Source organism: Propithecus coquereli, unplaced genomic scaffold, assembly GCF_000956105.1.
Source record: "Propithecus coquereli isolate 6110/MARCELLA unplaced genomic scaffold, Pcoq_1.0 Scaffold32, whole genome shotgun sequence".
Classification (NCBI taxonomy): Eukaryota; Metazoa; Chordata; class Mammalia; order Primates; family Indriidae; genus Propithecus; species Propithecus coquereli.
Genome location: NW_012148841.1, coordinates 4052955 through 4067517, shown reverse-complemented (window position 1 = coordinate 4067517; position 14563 = coordinate 4052955). Strand labels below are relative to the sequence as shown.

The 14563-nt window shown below is 36.3% G+C and overlaps 1 protein-coding gene across 1 annotated transcript in view; it reads left to right on the top strand.

Annotated features, from left to right (window-relative positions):
• FBXL13 (F-box and leucine-rich repeat protein 13) overlaps positions 1 to 14563 on the top strand; it is a 198399-nt gene that overhangs the window by 153481 nt on the left and 30355 nt on the right. Inside the window, exon 14 of the mRNA XM_012650294.1 lies at positions 12880 to 12963. Coding sequence (XP_012505748.1) covers positions 12880 to 12963 — 84 coding nt within the window. The remainder of the gene's footprint in view (positions 1 to 12879; positions 12964 to 14563) is intronic.

Genomic DNA, 14563 nt, shown 5'->3' with positions numbered 1-14563 from the left:
ACAGTGGTTTCTCCTCACAGAGGTTACAACAGCCATTGTCTCCTGTTTCCAGCAAAGTGCCTACTAAAAACAGTGCAAACAGAAGTGACCAATATAAGTCTGTCACTTCCCTCAAAAAGAATATTTGGCAGCAAACCCTCCTCTCAACCTCCCTCAGGTAGGAGCAAGCAGCCTTAAGACGAGTTGGTCTACTTCCAGGTAACAGAGATGCCAATTTTCCTTCCCTCCATAAACATCACTAATAGAGGACTTATTTCTGTGTGGTGACCAAAGCCTGCTTTCCTTTAGACTTGTAAGTCAGAAAATTAGGTCAGAGAGGTTGGTATACGTTAAAAAGAAATATGATTACAAAATTCATAGTAACAACTAAGTAGAAATAAACAGATAATTGGGAAGAAAAGGTAAGTTTTTTATATAAAATTATAATGCTAACTAGAGTATAAAAGGGAAGATCGCTTGAGAGATTAAGATAAACTTTCAGTAACATTGTACAAGATAGCATTATGAGTGATTTTAGAAAGAGGATGTGTGAATTGAGATGATACATATTTCTGAATATAAGTTTTGTTCTTTATTCCTAAAAGAATGTGGAATGCAGCACAAACAGAGAAAATCTTTTCAGAAAGAAACATGAAATGTAAACACTGATTCAAACAATTCCAAAGGGAAATATATTCCATCCAAGAATTCTGAGAGTATGCCAGCAAGATAAGAGACATTTGAGTCCACAAAAACAGATAAGTTTATAAATAGACTAATTCATTCAACAAATATTTACTTGTTGTCAGCTGTGTATCAGACACTTTACTCAATTCTGGAGGAGTAGCAAACTGAAAGACACAGTCCTGGTCACAAGGTGCAGTCTAGTGGCAAAACAACAAGAAGAAAATTAACAGCAGTATATGGTTAAAAGCTACTAAAAGCCTGAGTTCAGAATGTGAGTTCACATCCTGGCTGGTGCCACTACACGGTAGGACCTTGGGCAAGTTACTTAATCTCTCTGTGCCTCCATTTCCTTCTCTTTAGAACAGTGAATAAAATATTACCTACCTGAAGTGTTGTCATGTGGATTAAATAAGATAATTCATGTAAACTGGCACATAGTAAATACTCAACCCATCTTAGTGATTATTTATTTGAATTATGACATAATGAGGTTTTTTGCTGTGATGGAGAGATGGGCACTGTGTCATTATAGCACGGAGGAGTCAGAAAGTGAACATTTGTCTCTGTTGTCTCTGTGGAGGAGTCAGGGGAGGCTTTTCAGTCTTTGAGGTTCAGATGAAAGCTTCCGTAGGTGTTTTTGAGGTAAAGAAGAGAAGGACATTCTCAGTGGAGGAAAAGGCAGGTGGGAAGGATGGAGGTGTGAGGGAGGAATATGTTTTGGGAGATCCACAGGTGATTCAGTGCTGTCAAGCGTGCCCTGAGGAGAGAAGGGATGTGGCAGGGGATGAGGTTGGAGAAAGAGGTGGAGGCCAGAATTTGAGTGGCCTTGTGCCCTGAAAAGCGATTCAGACTACATCTAATATGCAGTGGGAGCCACTGAAGAACTCTGAGTAGTAGGACATGTACAGATTTGTGTACAAGAAACATAACTCTGGTGGCAGCATGGAAGATCTATTGAAGAGAGGATGAACTATTGCAGTGACAGCTAGAAATAATGAGGTGTTGATAATGGTGGCAGAAGGGACAGATATGAGAGGTATTTAGGAGGCGGTATTAGTAGGGCTTGATGGTTAGCTGGATATGGGGCATGGGGGGACAGGGAAGAGACCTAGATACTGCCCAGGCTTTTTATTTGGTTAATTGTGGGCATGGTGGTGCTATTAAACAGGAAAAGAACCTAGGAGAGGGATTAGGACTTGGAGACAAGGTGGTAAATTCCATTTTGGACATGTTTAATACCATTACCAGAGCACATCTCTCCAGACTATGGGCCCCTTTGGTCCTGGGTAACAAAGATAAGGCAAACACTCATCTGACTTTCAGAATCTTTGTTTTGTTTTGCTTTCCTTTGTTTTGTTTTTGTCAGAATGTCTGGAATCATAGGCCTTAGGTGTATTCCTATTGAAGCTTTACTGAAAGCACAAAACTTACACAAGGATTTTCAACAATTCACCCTGCCCCAACCCCAATTCTATTCCCTCTACCCCTCTACCACAGCAACAACTTACATCCCATTTATCCTCATTAAAAAAAAAAAAAAAAAAAAGGTATCAGGAAAGGAAGTTTCCTATGTTCACTGACCATCAGGGGCCTTTTTAGATTTCCCATGATCTATACCCCAGTAATTACATCAGGGTTTCCAGTCCAGGCACCCCATTCCATCTTATTTCATTGAGTGCATTTTCCAATATCCTGTACTAAAAATACCAAGTATCCTAAGTTATGTGCATTTTATAGATTTCCCATATAGGGAGATCTGAGCCCTGTAAAGAGAATCAGAAATGCAGAGGAAGGAGCAATGTACTTAAACCAAAGGAAAGTCCATAATGACCAATTTAGCTTTTACCAGACTCCTGAAAGAGTGTACGGAGAGTAGGAAGAACCCATTAAAATCTCGTGGTGTTCAGTTTGAATACTAGTCCTCTGAAAGTAACTATGCTGAGTTTGAGGTACTTATGGCACATTCAGATGTCTGTCAGAGAACAAGATCTGGAGCTCAGGGAGAGATCTGGGCTAGATGTAGAGATGGCTGAAGTGGCTGAAGCTGTGGATAGAGACAGAGGAGAAGAAAAGATTACCAATACATATCCAGGGGATGGATGGATTTGGAAGATGAACCAATGAATTAAACTGAAAATGGATATCCAGAGAAGTAGTTGGAGAAAGAGGTCAGAGCGATGTCATGGGAATCAAAGGAGGTAGTGTTTGAAAAACCAGAGGATAGTCAGCAGGGTCAAACTTCACAGATGGACCAAGTAATATGAAGATAGAGATGTATCCATCAATTTTGTAAAACAAAATGTTCATTCGTGTATAAGACTTTTACATGTTAACATTCAGAGCTTAGTACTTTGCTTCAATATTGGTGCATTTGTGCTGTTAACAGTTTGTTTAGAAGAGAAGGCAAACTAACTAGAAATCTGTGTAAAGAAATAAAGCCTGGTGTTAATATTTTATATAATTTTTATTGATGTACAAAAAGATTCAATAATGGACTTATGTATTGAGTTTTTTCTTCCAAATTATTCTAAATTATTTTTTACAAACATTCTAATAGCATTAAAAGAAATATGGATAATGGAAAAATATATTCATATCATTGCCCACCCTCTAAAAAAGCAAACTATTTTCATTTTTCTGAGGGTTCTCTCATCTTATATACACACATGCATACACACATATACACACTATACACACACATATACACAGGTATAATTTTGTATTCTACTTTTCAAACCTAAGTCTGTTACTGTATGTTCTTTATAACAATCACTTTTTATGTTATAGGTTGAACTAGAGGGCAAAAAGAAAAAGAACAGTCATTTTTTATTTATTTTTTCCAGTGGTAAGAAAACAATTACTTTTTATATTTGCAGAATATTTTTTGTTTCTTAAGACAGGGTCTCACTCCATTGTCCTGGGTAGTGTGCAGTAACGTCATCATAGCTCACTACAACCTCAAACTCCTGAGCTCAAGTGATCCTCCTGCCTCAGCCTCCTGAGTAGCTAGGACTATGTGCACACACCACTGCACCTGGCTAATTTTTCTATTTTTGGTAGAGACAGGTCTCGCTCTTGCTCAGGCCGGTCTTGAACTCCTGACCTCAAGCGATCCTCCTGCCTCGGCCTCCCAGAGCACTAGGATTACAGGCATGAGCCAAAGCTCCTGGCCATATATTTGCAGAATATTCTGAGTGTACTATAACTTCTCAACTTTTCCACTCTTGAGAAATTTTATTTATTCATTAGTTCATCCTTTTCTTCCTTTTTTCTTCCTTCATTTGCTAAAAAATTATCTGTATAGTTCCTACTATATTTAAGTAGTATTCTAGGCTTGAGTATAAAAACAGGAATAAGAGAAAAAAGTTTTTATAATCCTTGAGTTTTTTCCCCCCCCCTCAATTTTTCTCTCCTTTTGAACAGGGCATTTTATTGTTGTTGTTTTGGCCAATTGCTTTTCCAATGAGTTGCAGCAATTTTTATTTAATAAATAAATTAATTCAATTTAATTTAGCAGCAATAAAATAACTGTGGCAGTTTTATACTTATTTACCAATATGGCTATTCAAAAATAGAAATTAAAAATTTGTTACTTGAATTTGCATTTTAAAAAATTCTAGTAAGATAAATAATTTCCCCCTATAATTTACTTATCATTGTGATTGTATTTCCTCCTTTGTGAATTTCTTCAGAGTCTTTACACATTTATATATTGGGATCTCAATACTTGTGCCAATTTTTTATGAACTCCTTATACTGTAATAATGTTATTACCCATTTATTATATTTGTGGTTTTTAAGAGATTATGCAATATTTCCAATCTTTTTCTCCATACTTTTACAATGGCTTATCTCACAACTGTGGATAAGAGATTTATTTTAGCATGTTTACCTTGAAGTCCGCAAGCTACTGCTCATAAAGACGATCAAAAAGTGAAGAAAAGTGAGTTAAAACTTGGACAAACTATGCAATTGTATGTAATTTTATATAGATTTTTTGCAAGACAGTGATTCTTTAATCATATTCAGGGGAGATTATAAAGTTTACTTATGTTTACGTACTGTTCTGGTATGCCTGTATGGAAGTATTCAGTTTCCGAACTGAAACATGCTATAAACAAGGATGATTTGTAGCAATGGGGCTGTCACCTAAATTACAGTATATTTTATTCTAATGTTCAACTTCCATAATGCCTAGGCCATATTTCCAGGCTGTTTCTAAAAGCATAGTATCTTAGAAAAAAAGCCATGTGCAAGTTTTAATGAATAAATCTTACTTTCAGTGTGTTGAGCTCTGTTTAACAAGTTTTCATCCACTTCATTTTCATATATAAAACATAGTTTGTTTTGAATTATGGTCCAATGTTCGGTATTATAATGGAGGTAGAGTATTGGTGTTTTTGTTTTCCTCAGTGAGTCATCTTTTGCCAACAAGCAACATGATCACATCAGTAAAAACAGTAACTCCGTTTTGTAAATGCCTTTAACAGGAATTTTGGGAAATTAAAAGATTATTTTTAGGTAACACAAAAAATTCATTGGGGCAGTTAGTATTATGTTTAAAATAATCTTATTTTATTCAAAATACTTCCCAAAATATTTATCAGAATTAAAGGGAAAAAGTGATAGAAAAAACGGTTTAAGTGAATACTATCTAATAAATGTAGAATGAAGGATAGAATTTAAAATCAGCATTTTGCAACTCTCAATGTAATAATTGATTTAGGCAAGGATTACCAATGAATGCTAAAGCTATTGACTGAAAGTTTGTTGGGAAACAGAGTATTGATAGAGTCTCAATGAATCACACCACAGATAACTTATTAAATAAAAAGGGGGAAAATATACCTCTTCTAAGGAAGAGTTTTGGTAGTCACCACCTGAACAAGCAACCCAGCAGCATCACTGATAGTGGGACAGCCTGACATAAATGCCTCCTAATGGGATGCAACAGCACTTACGTCGTATCTTTGCAAAAAATGTTTACCTTGAATCTAATCATAAGGAACAACCAGACAAATCCAGAATGTGGGTCATTCTACATAATAACTGGCCTGGGCTCTTTAGAAAAAGTTAATGTCTTAAAAGACAATTTTTTTTATTTTTTTGAGACAGGGTCTCACTTTGTTGCCCTGGCTAGAGTGCAGTGGCATCATCATAGCTCACTGCAACCTCAAACTCCTGGGTTCAGGCCATCCTTCTGCCTCAGCCTCCCTAGTACCTGGTAGTACAGGCACATGCCACCACACCCAGCTAATTTTTCTATTTTTTGTAGAGACCAGGTCTCACTCTTGCTCAGGCTGGTCATGAATCCCCTAATCTCAAGGGATCCTCCCTCCTTGGCCTCGCAAAGTGCTAGGATTATAGGCATGAACCACCACACCCAGCTTTAAAAGACCAAATTTAAAGAAAAAAAGCCTGATGAGACATGATAACCAAATGCAATGCATGAACTCTGACACTGGGTCCTGGACACAAAAAAAATTTGAATATTGACTTTGTATTAGATAATGTGGAATTACTGTTAACTTTCTTAGGTATCATAATGCTATATATGTCTATACTATATATACACAATACCGTATAGTTACATAGGAAAATGCCCTTCTTCCTAAGGAAATGCATACAGAATATTTAGGGGTAAAGCATCATGATATCTGAAATCTATTTTCAAATGGTTCAGGAAAATTTATATATATGTGTGCATGTGTGTATTTAAAAGCAGATAATATATAAAACTATACATATCAATATAATACTATATTCATACATAAAAATGAATAAAATATATGTGTTCATATATACACTCAGCAATTAAGCAAATGTGGCAAAATGTTTATAATTAATCAATTTAGGTAAAAGGCATATAGGTGTTCATTGTGCTATTCTTTGAAACTTTCTGTGGATTTGAATGTTTTCAAAATAAAGAGGTAGAGGAAGGATGTTTTATGTTTATGTTGGTAATATTCTAAGCCAGGAGTAGCAGTGACTCAGCCATATAGTAGGCGCACGCACGCACACACATACATACCATTCCAACATTTGGTAACTATTTCATTGCTATTGTCTGTCTACATCAGCTAAACAATTCCAGATGTAAAATTGGGGGCGGGGGGGATGTAGTGTTCAAGGATTTGTCTGCTCCCAAATGTCTTCTGTGTGTCTATCTGTTCCTGGCAGTGTTCCCTCTTCTCTCCCACTACTCCCAGTGACCCCAAACTGAACTAATTCCCAAACAACTCACACTTTCCAAATGAAGTCTCTGTTCATGCCATTTCCTCAGCCTGAAACACTGTTTCGCTTATCAAAATCATACTCAGTCTTTAAGGCTTAATTCAAATTCTCCTGCCTCCTCGAAAGCCTTTTCTAGATCACCACCTCTTCCAGCTGGAATCAGTTGTTCCCTGCTGTGAGATCCCTATACCTCTCTTGAAACATATACCTCATTCTTTCTTGCATTATGGTCACTTATGTACCAAATTGTATTCCCTAGAGAGGGAAAGTTCTGTTTAACTCTGTTGCGTAGGGTGAAGTCCAGATTCCTTAGAATGATGTATAAGGCTCTTGGGATGTGGTGCCTGCTTCCTTTTGAGGCTTAGGTCTTGAAACTTGCCTCAATGAACCCAATAATGGAGCTATAATGTAAGCCAATTTTCCTATAGGGACTCCTTGGCCACTCAGATTCAGGTCCCTCAATTCCATGGGCTACGGAGGAGCAAAGTGCTCCCCAGATTCCTTTGCATTCCTGGAGGCTCCCATTCTCATAAACCTGCAATGCCGGAGACTTTTCCAGGCTCCCACACTAGCTACTTTCCTCTGTGCTTCACCTACCCACAAAATTTAGTCCCTTTTTATACTTTGGGAAAATAAAACCAAAAACTCTCTCCAGCAAAAGCATTCATGAGTTTGGCTGACTTCTGAAGGAAACCAAGGAGAATTTACATTACAATAATGCCACAACTTTCCTAAAAAGTAAGCACCAACCTGCACTCTGCCCCATGGAGGCCCAGTCACTCCATCTTGCTGGCTCCTCTTTCCTCCTTATTTTTGTCTTATCTTCCCACTTTACTCTTTTCCATCCCGCCCAGAAGTAAAACCTTGACACCAGTCAGCCTCCAGTACTTTTATCCTAAGCATTTAATGAGGTATTAAACAAAACAAAACAAACAATAACAACAAAACTGCATAGTTTCCTCCTTAAGAAGAATTCAATGATCAACTGTTCAGATAATTTTAAAAATATCCATTATAAGTCCATTCATGCCGTGTTGTATAGTTCCCTACAGTCTGTTTCATACTTTAATGCCTTTTCACATTCTGTTCCTTCTGCCTAGAATGTCTTTCCCTCCATGGTCTACTTGGCAACTTGTGCTTCTCTGCTCATGACTCTCCTCCAGAAAGTCTTCTCCAGCTCACGGTAGCTGGCCCCATCATCCTTCTTCGATACCACCACTGTGCACAGTATTTACCTTTCACCAGGTTGTAATGATCTGTTGTACGTGTCTGTCTCCACGCCAGACTATGGGCTTCTTGATAGCAAACAGCATATTATTGCCCTTTATACTCCCAGTTTTCTGTCCCAGAGCCTGATCAATATAATACATCTAAAATATTTATCACGTGATGAGTTAAGAATGAGTGAATTTATTCCAGACCTGAGATGTAAGACTTTCTAAAGGTATAAAGAAAATCTGTAAAATGTTGTAATACTTGTCTCAGAGAATGCCTCCTAATTTGGAGCATTTATGAACTTCGTGGTACCAAACAGAATATTTACCTACGTGGCTCCGATGTTCTTTAGGTCACTAATCTGAGAAGCTTCTGAGTCAAAAAATCACTAAAAATGAATCCTATTGACTGGAATAGTGTATTTCACTTGTTTGGAGAAGCTGGCCTTCCATAACCAATATGAGGCGGTTACAAAGTTGTGTTTATTTACAGCAGAAAGGCCTTATGATAACTTGTCTAACACATAAGCACGATGACATCTCTTGCTTCCTGTCTTGCTAATGGGTTGGTCTTCAGGGTCTGTAGGTCGCTAACAAAAATATTTGAAAAGTGGGCAATTTCTATATTCATCTTGAACTGAAGGATGCTGCAGAAATATTTTCTGATTTTTACTTAGTTATACAACTATTATGTAAATCAATTCACTTTTGAAAACATCTTTATTGAGATATAATTCACATACCATAAAACTCACCAATTTAAAGTGCACGATTCATTGGTTTGTAGTAGATTCATGGAGTAATGTAACCATCACTACAATCTAATTCCAGAACATTTTCACCACTCCCAAAAGAAACTCCCTTCCCGTTAACAGTCACTCCCTATGCCTGTCCCACCCTCCAGCCGTCCTAGGCAACCACTAATCTACTTTCTGTTTTTACATATTTGCCTATTCTGGACTTTTCATATAGATGGAATCACACAATATGTGGCCTTTGGGTCTGTCTTCTTTTACTTAGTATAATATTTTCAAGGTTCATCCGTATAGTAGCATGCATCAGTACTTCTTTTTATTACCAAATAAAATTCCACTATATGGATATAACACATTTTGTTTATCCTTTCATCAGTTGATAGACATTTGAGTTGTTTCCACTTTTTCTTTTTTTTTTTTCCCTTGTATTTTTGGTTGACACATAATAATTGTACATATTTATGAGATGCAGAGTGATATTTCCATATATATACCATGTGTAATGATCAAATCAGGGTAATTAGCATATCTATTACCTCAAATATTTGTCATTTCTTTGTGTTGTGAACATTCAAAATCCTCTCTTCTAGCTTTTTGAGGATACACAATAAATTATAGTTAACCATATTCACCCTACAGTGCTGAACTCATTCCTCCTATCGAGTTGTAATTTTATAATCGTTAACCAATCTCTCCTCATCCTTCTTTCTCCCATACCCTTTCCAGCTTCTAATACCCACAATTCTACTCTCTACTTCCATGAGCTCAAATTTTTTTCCTTAGCTCCCACATATGAGTGAGAATATGCTGTATTTATCTTTCTGTTTCTGATTTATTTTGCTTAACATAATGCCTTCCAGGGTCATCCTTGTTGCTGCAAATGACAGGAATTTATTCTTTTTTTGTGGTTGAATAGTATTCCATTGTGTATATATACTACATTTTCTTTATCCATTTGTCAGCTGATGGACATTTAGGTTGATTCCATATCTTAGCTATTGTGAATAGTGCTCCAGTAAACATGTGAGTGCATGCATGACTTTAATATACTGATTTCCTTCTCTTTGTGTAAAGACCCAGTAGTGGGATTGCTGGATCATTTGATAGTTCTCTTTTTAGTTTGGTGTTAAACCTCCACACTGTTTTTCATAATGGCTGTATTAATTTACATTCCCACCAACAATGTATAAGAGTTCCCTTTTCATCCTTGCCATCATTTGTTATTTTTTGTCTTTTCGTTAATAGCCATTCTAACTGGAGGGAGATGACATCTCATTGTGGTTTTGATTTGCATTTCCCTGATGATTGATAATATTGAGTATTTTTTTTATATGTCTATTGGCCATTTGTATGTCTTCTTTTGAGAAATGTCTATTCAGTTCCTTTGCCCCCTTTAAATTGATTATTTGGGGGGTTTTTTGCTGTTGAGTTGTTTGAGTTCCTTGTATATTCTGGATATTAATCCCTTGTTGGGGGAATAGTTTGCATGTGTTTTCTACCATTCTACAGGTTGTCTCTATACTTAGTTGATTGTTTCCTTTGTTGTGCAGAATCTTTTCGGTTTTTGTTGTTGCTATAATTTGTATGTTCTTGGCACATTTGTCAAAATCATTTGGCCGTATATAAATGTATTTTACTATGAATGATGCTGCTATGAACATACCTGTACAATTTTTTGCGTGGACATATGTTTTCATTTCTTCTGGGTATAAACGTAGGAGTGGAATTCCTGGGTCACATGATAATTCTATGTTTAACTTTTTGAGGAACTGCCAGACTGTTGTCCAAAGTGGCTGGTCCATTTTACATTTCCAGTATCCCTGTATGAGGATTACAATTTGTCTACATACTCACCAACACTTTTTATTATCAGCCTAGTAGATGTGTTGTGGTATCTCATTATACATTTATCTAATGGCTAATGATGTTGATCAATTCAATTTTGAGGCCATATGTTTTAATGAACAATTAAAATGATGAGACATGGCATTCCATTTAAATATTTTAATTTTTAATGATTTTGAATAAAGTGGAGCATATATGCTGTTAAATGTCACACTTAGCAAGTACACTTAATTTATAGATCATCTTAAAAAATTCTAACTTGGCTACATAAAAATAAAATCTAAGTGAAAACTTTAGAGACAGTTTCATAGAACAAATTTTCTGTAGGATACAAAAACATACTTTGTATAGGACAAAGTATAGGACAAAGAAACAAACTTTGCATCTCTTACTTGGTATTTTTTTCAAACAATTTGTTCTCTATTGAGGGGAATATCTAAAATCTTCCAGTTCTTCTAAATAGCATCCACATCTGGAACCCAGACCACATGCCATGGCTCCACAGGGTTTGGTCTTTCTTTGTTTGGAAACAAGGAGTTAGAAAACATAACGTGTTCCTAGCAAAGAATCCACAGTCACAATAAAATTAAAAGAATGAGGTTGCACAGAAGAAAAAGATATCCCAGAAGAAACTAAAAAAAAACAAATAAAAACTTATGACATGGGAACAAATTCAGCATAAAATAAATGCAAATAAAAGTAAAAAAATGGGCCGGGCGCGGTGGCTCACGCCTGTAATCCTAGCACTCTGGGAGGCCGAGGTGGGCGGATTGTTTGAGCTCAGGAGTTCGAGACCAGCCTGAGCAAGAGCGAGACCCCGTCTCTACTAAAAATAGAAAAAAAAATAGAAAGAAATTATCTGGACAACTAAAAATATATAGAAAAAATTAGCCGGGCATGGTGGTGCATGCCTGTAGTCCCAGCTACTCGGGAGGCTGAGGCAGTAGGATCGCTTGAGCCCAGGAATTTGAGGTTGCTGTGAGCTAGGCTAACGCCACGGCACTCACTCTAGCCAGGGCAACAGAGTGAGACTCTGCCTCAAAAAAAAAAAAAAAAAAGTAAAAAAATGAAAAGAATGAATAGAGTGATTTCATTTTGGGATGATGTACAGAACCATTAAATGAAATTAGAAATCTCAGTTTAAACAATGGCTTAAGCAATCAAGACTTTTTTCTTTGATCTGAATTTTTTTTTAATGGAAGGGCCTAATCTATACACCAGGGGAAAAAACAGGATATAATATTTGCATAGCCCTTTTTCAATTATGGTCCAAATGTTATATTTAAGATCAATAAAATATAAACCAGTCCTATAAATAAAATATGAAAAGGACAAATCCATCTGTCATTGCTGGCATTTTCCCTTCCAGCCAGCTCTGGAATCATAGAATGGGAAAAAACTGCTCTTGTCCACCTAATTTAAGCAGCATATCTTCTGGAATTATGAAAGTAATACGATCCTGAATGCAAAACTGGAGGATGGCATCAGTAAGCAACATTCATCAGTACTTACCTGAGTGTTGTGCCAGCAACTTTGAGGGAGAAGTACTGGGAAATGAGACAGCACAAATACACATTAAAAAAATTAAGGGCTGAAAGTGCAATTTAATTTTCATTAATTAAAAAATCCAAAGCTTTTAACCTGAAAAAGAAGTGGGCTATTAGTGAATGATTATCTGTCTCTAGGTCTTTGTGTAAAGATCTATTCTCTTTCTCTTCAAGAGATTAGGCATTATAAAATGAACTAAAGATTTTTAGATGTTTAGGTTAGGCATAAATAAGAACTTAATGACAAATATGTTCATTAGCCACATAAAGTGTCTTCAAAATAAAGTTGTAAGTTAGATTTGTTTATATTGATTCAGATAACATTTATTGGGAAACAGGTGGCAAGATAATAACCTCCTAAGGAGTTTTCTGGTTCTGGGATTCTGTAAAACATTTTGCACAACATTAGAGACAACCCCAAAATTTTATTTAATGATATTACCTAACCAAATTATCTTCTGCTTTGTTAAGTATAAAGAAATATAAGACAGAAGCAAAATTTATTTTGTTTGCATAAATGGTTTTTTTATGTTGTTAGTTTGCATAAATGGCTATTGGAAATATATCTTCCATACTAAATTATAGTCACAAAATTATCTTTATATTAAATATTTTTAGGGTTTGATGACACTTTCCAGACATAAAAAATTGAAAGAACTTTCTCTATCCGAGTGTTACAGAATCACTGATGCTGGAATTGAGGTAAGATAATTAAGATTTTATGTTAAAGAATTAAGATTGAAAATTAAGCACAAATTGAATAAACTTTGCAGGTCACGATAGAAAAAAGAAATGGATTCGAAATGTAACAACATGTATGTGATTTTAGTTGAACCAAGATCACCTCTGGGCTCTTAGCCAGATCTCCACAGCCTAAAGTGACTGAGATTTGTTTTCCCATTTTCCCTGTCTACTCTCCCTTCCTCGTGTCAGACTCATAGGATAAATAGGGACATTTTACATGGAGAGTAATGAACAGCAATGAGGTAAAAGTCTTCTCATATAAAGTGTTCTGTAGATAGAAATTTTATATAATCTAGTCATGAAAATTGGTAGAACTTGAAAAATTATAGTAGGTACTTAACAGTTAGGAACCTAAACATACTTGGTAGCATACTTTATTGGAATGGAAAGCATGAGATAAGTACTTGGATGGATAAATGATTATGTGCTCCATTGATACTTCAAGAAATCATTAGAAAAGTAAATTTCCTAGACCTGGTCTTGAGTGATGTGCAGAAAGTCATAAAGTAGATATTATGAACAAGCCATAGCATATTTTTTTAATCACATTAGGCATTTCAATACACTGGTTAAGAAAAATAAAACCAAAATCATGTGCCATACATATATTGAATGAGGAGGGGACCAAATAATCTAGGAATGTAGAAAGTGAAACACCTTGGAACCTCCAGATAAATGTGTCTTGAGAATTTAAAACCCTAACCACTTATGAAAACCTGGGTGTAGACTTGGAAAAGAAAGGAGGGAAGGGAGGGGAGGGGAAGAAGGAAGAAACTTTCTTATTGAGATAAAATGATTTATCCCACAAGTAGAAGGTAATGCAAGTGATAGCTGCTAAGTTTACAGAGCATGGCAATCTTGAAGTTGTTTCTATGAATTTTACATGGACTTTGTAAGAAGTTTTTTTTTGTTTTTGTTTTTTGAGACAGAGTCTCACTTTGTTGCCCGGGCTAGAGTGCAGTGGCATCAGCCTAGCTCACAGCAACCTCAAACTCCTGGGCTCAAGCTATCCTTCTGACTCAGCCTCCCGAGTAGCTGGGACTACAGGCATGCGCCACTGTGCCTGGCTAAATTTTTCTATTTTTAGTTGTTTGGCTAATTTCTTTCTATTTATAGTAGAGACGGGGTCTCGCTCTTGCTCAGGCTGGTCTCGAACGCCTGAGCTCAAGCAGTCGTCCTGCCTTGGCCTCCCAGAGTGCTAGGATTACAGGCGTGAGCCACCGCTCCCGCCTGTAAGAAGTTTTAACATGACTAATAGGAGAGTTTTAAAATACCAGGTCAAACAAGTCTCCGGCATTGAATTATAGACTTCTGGAGCTGAAGGAATCTTAGAAAACATTCAAACCAACTCCCCCATGTTACAAGTGAGAAAACTAAAGGCCAATAGGGCTTAAATAACTGGTTCCAAGTCTTATACCTTCTCAGCAAACTAATTCGAGTTCAGTTTTATGGAAATGAAAAGTAGAAATGGAGAATTATTCTTCTAAATTGTTGATTGACAACATGGCTTAGTGAGAAAAATGTTTTCAAATTATTTTTGTTCTATCTCATTGTGTCT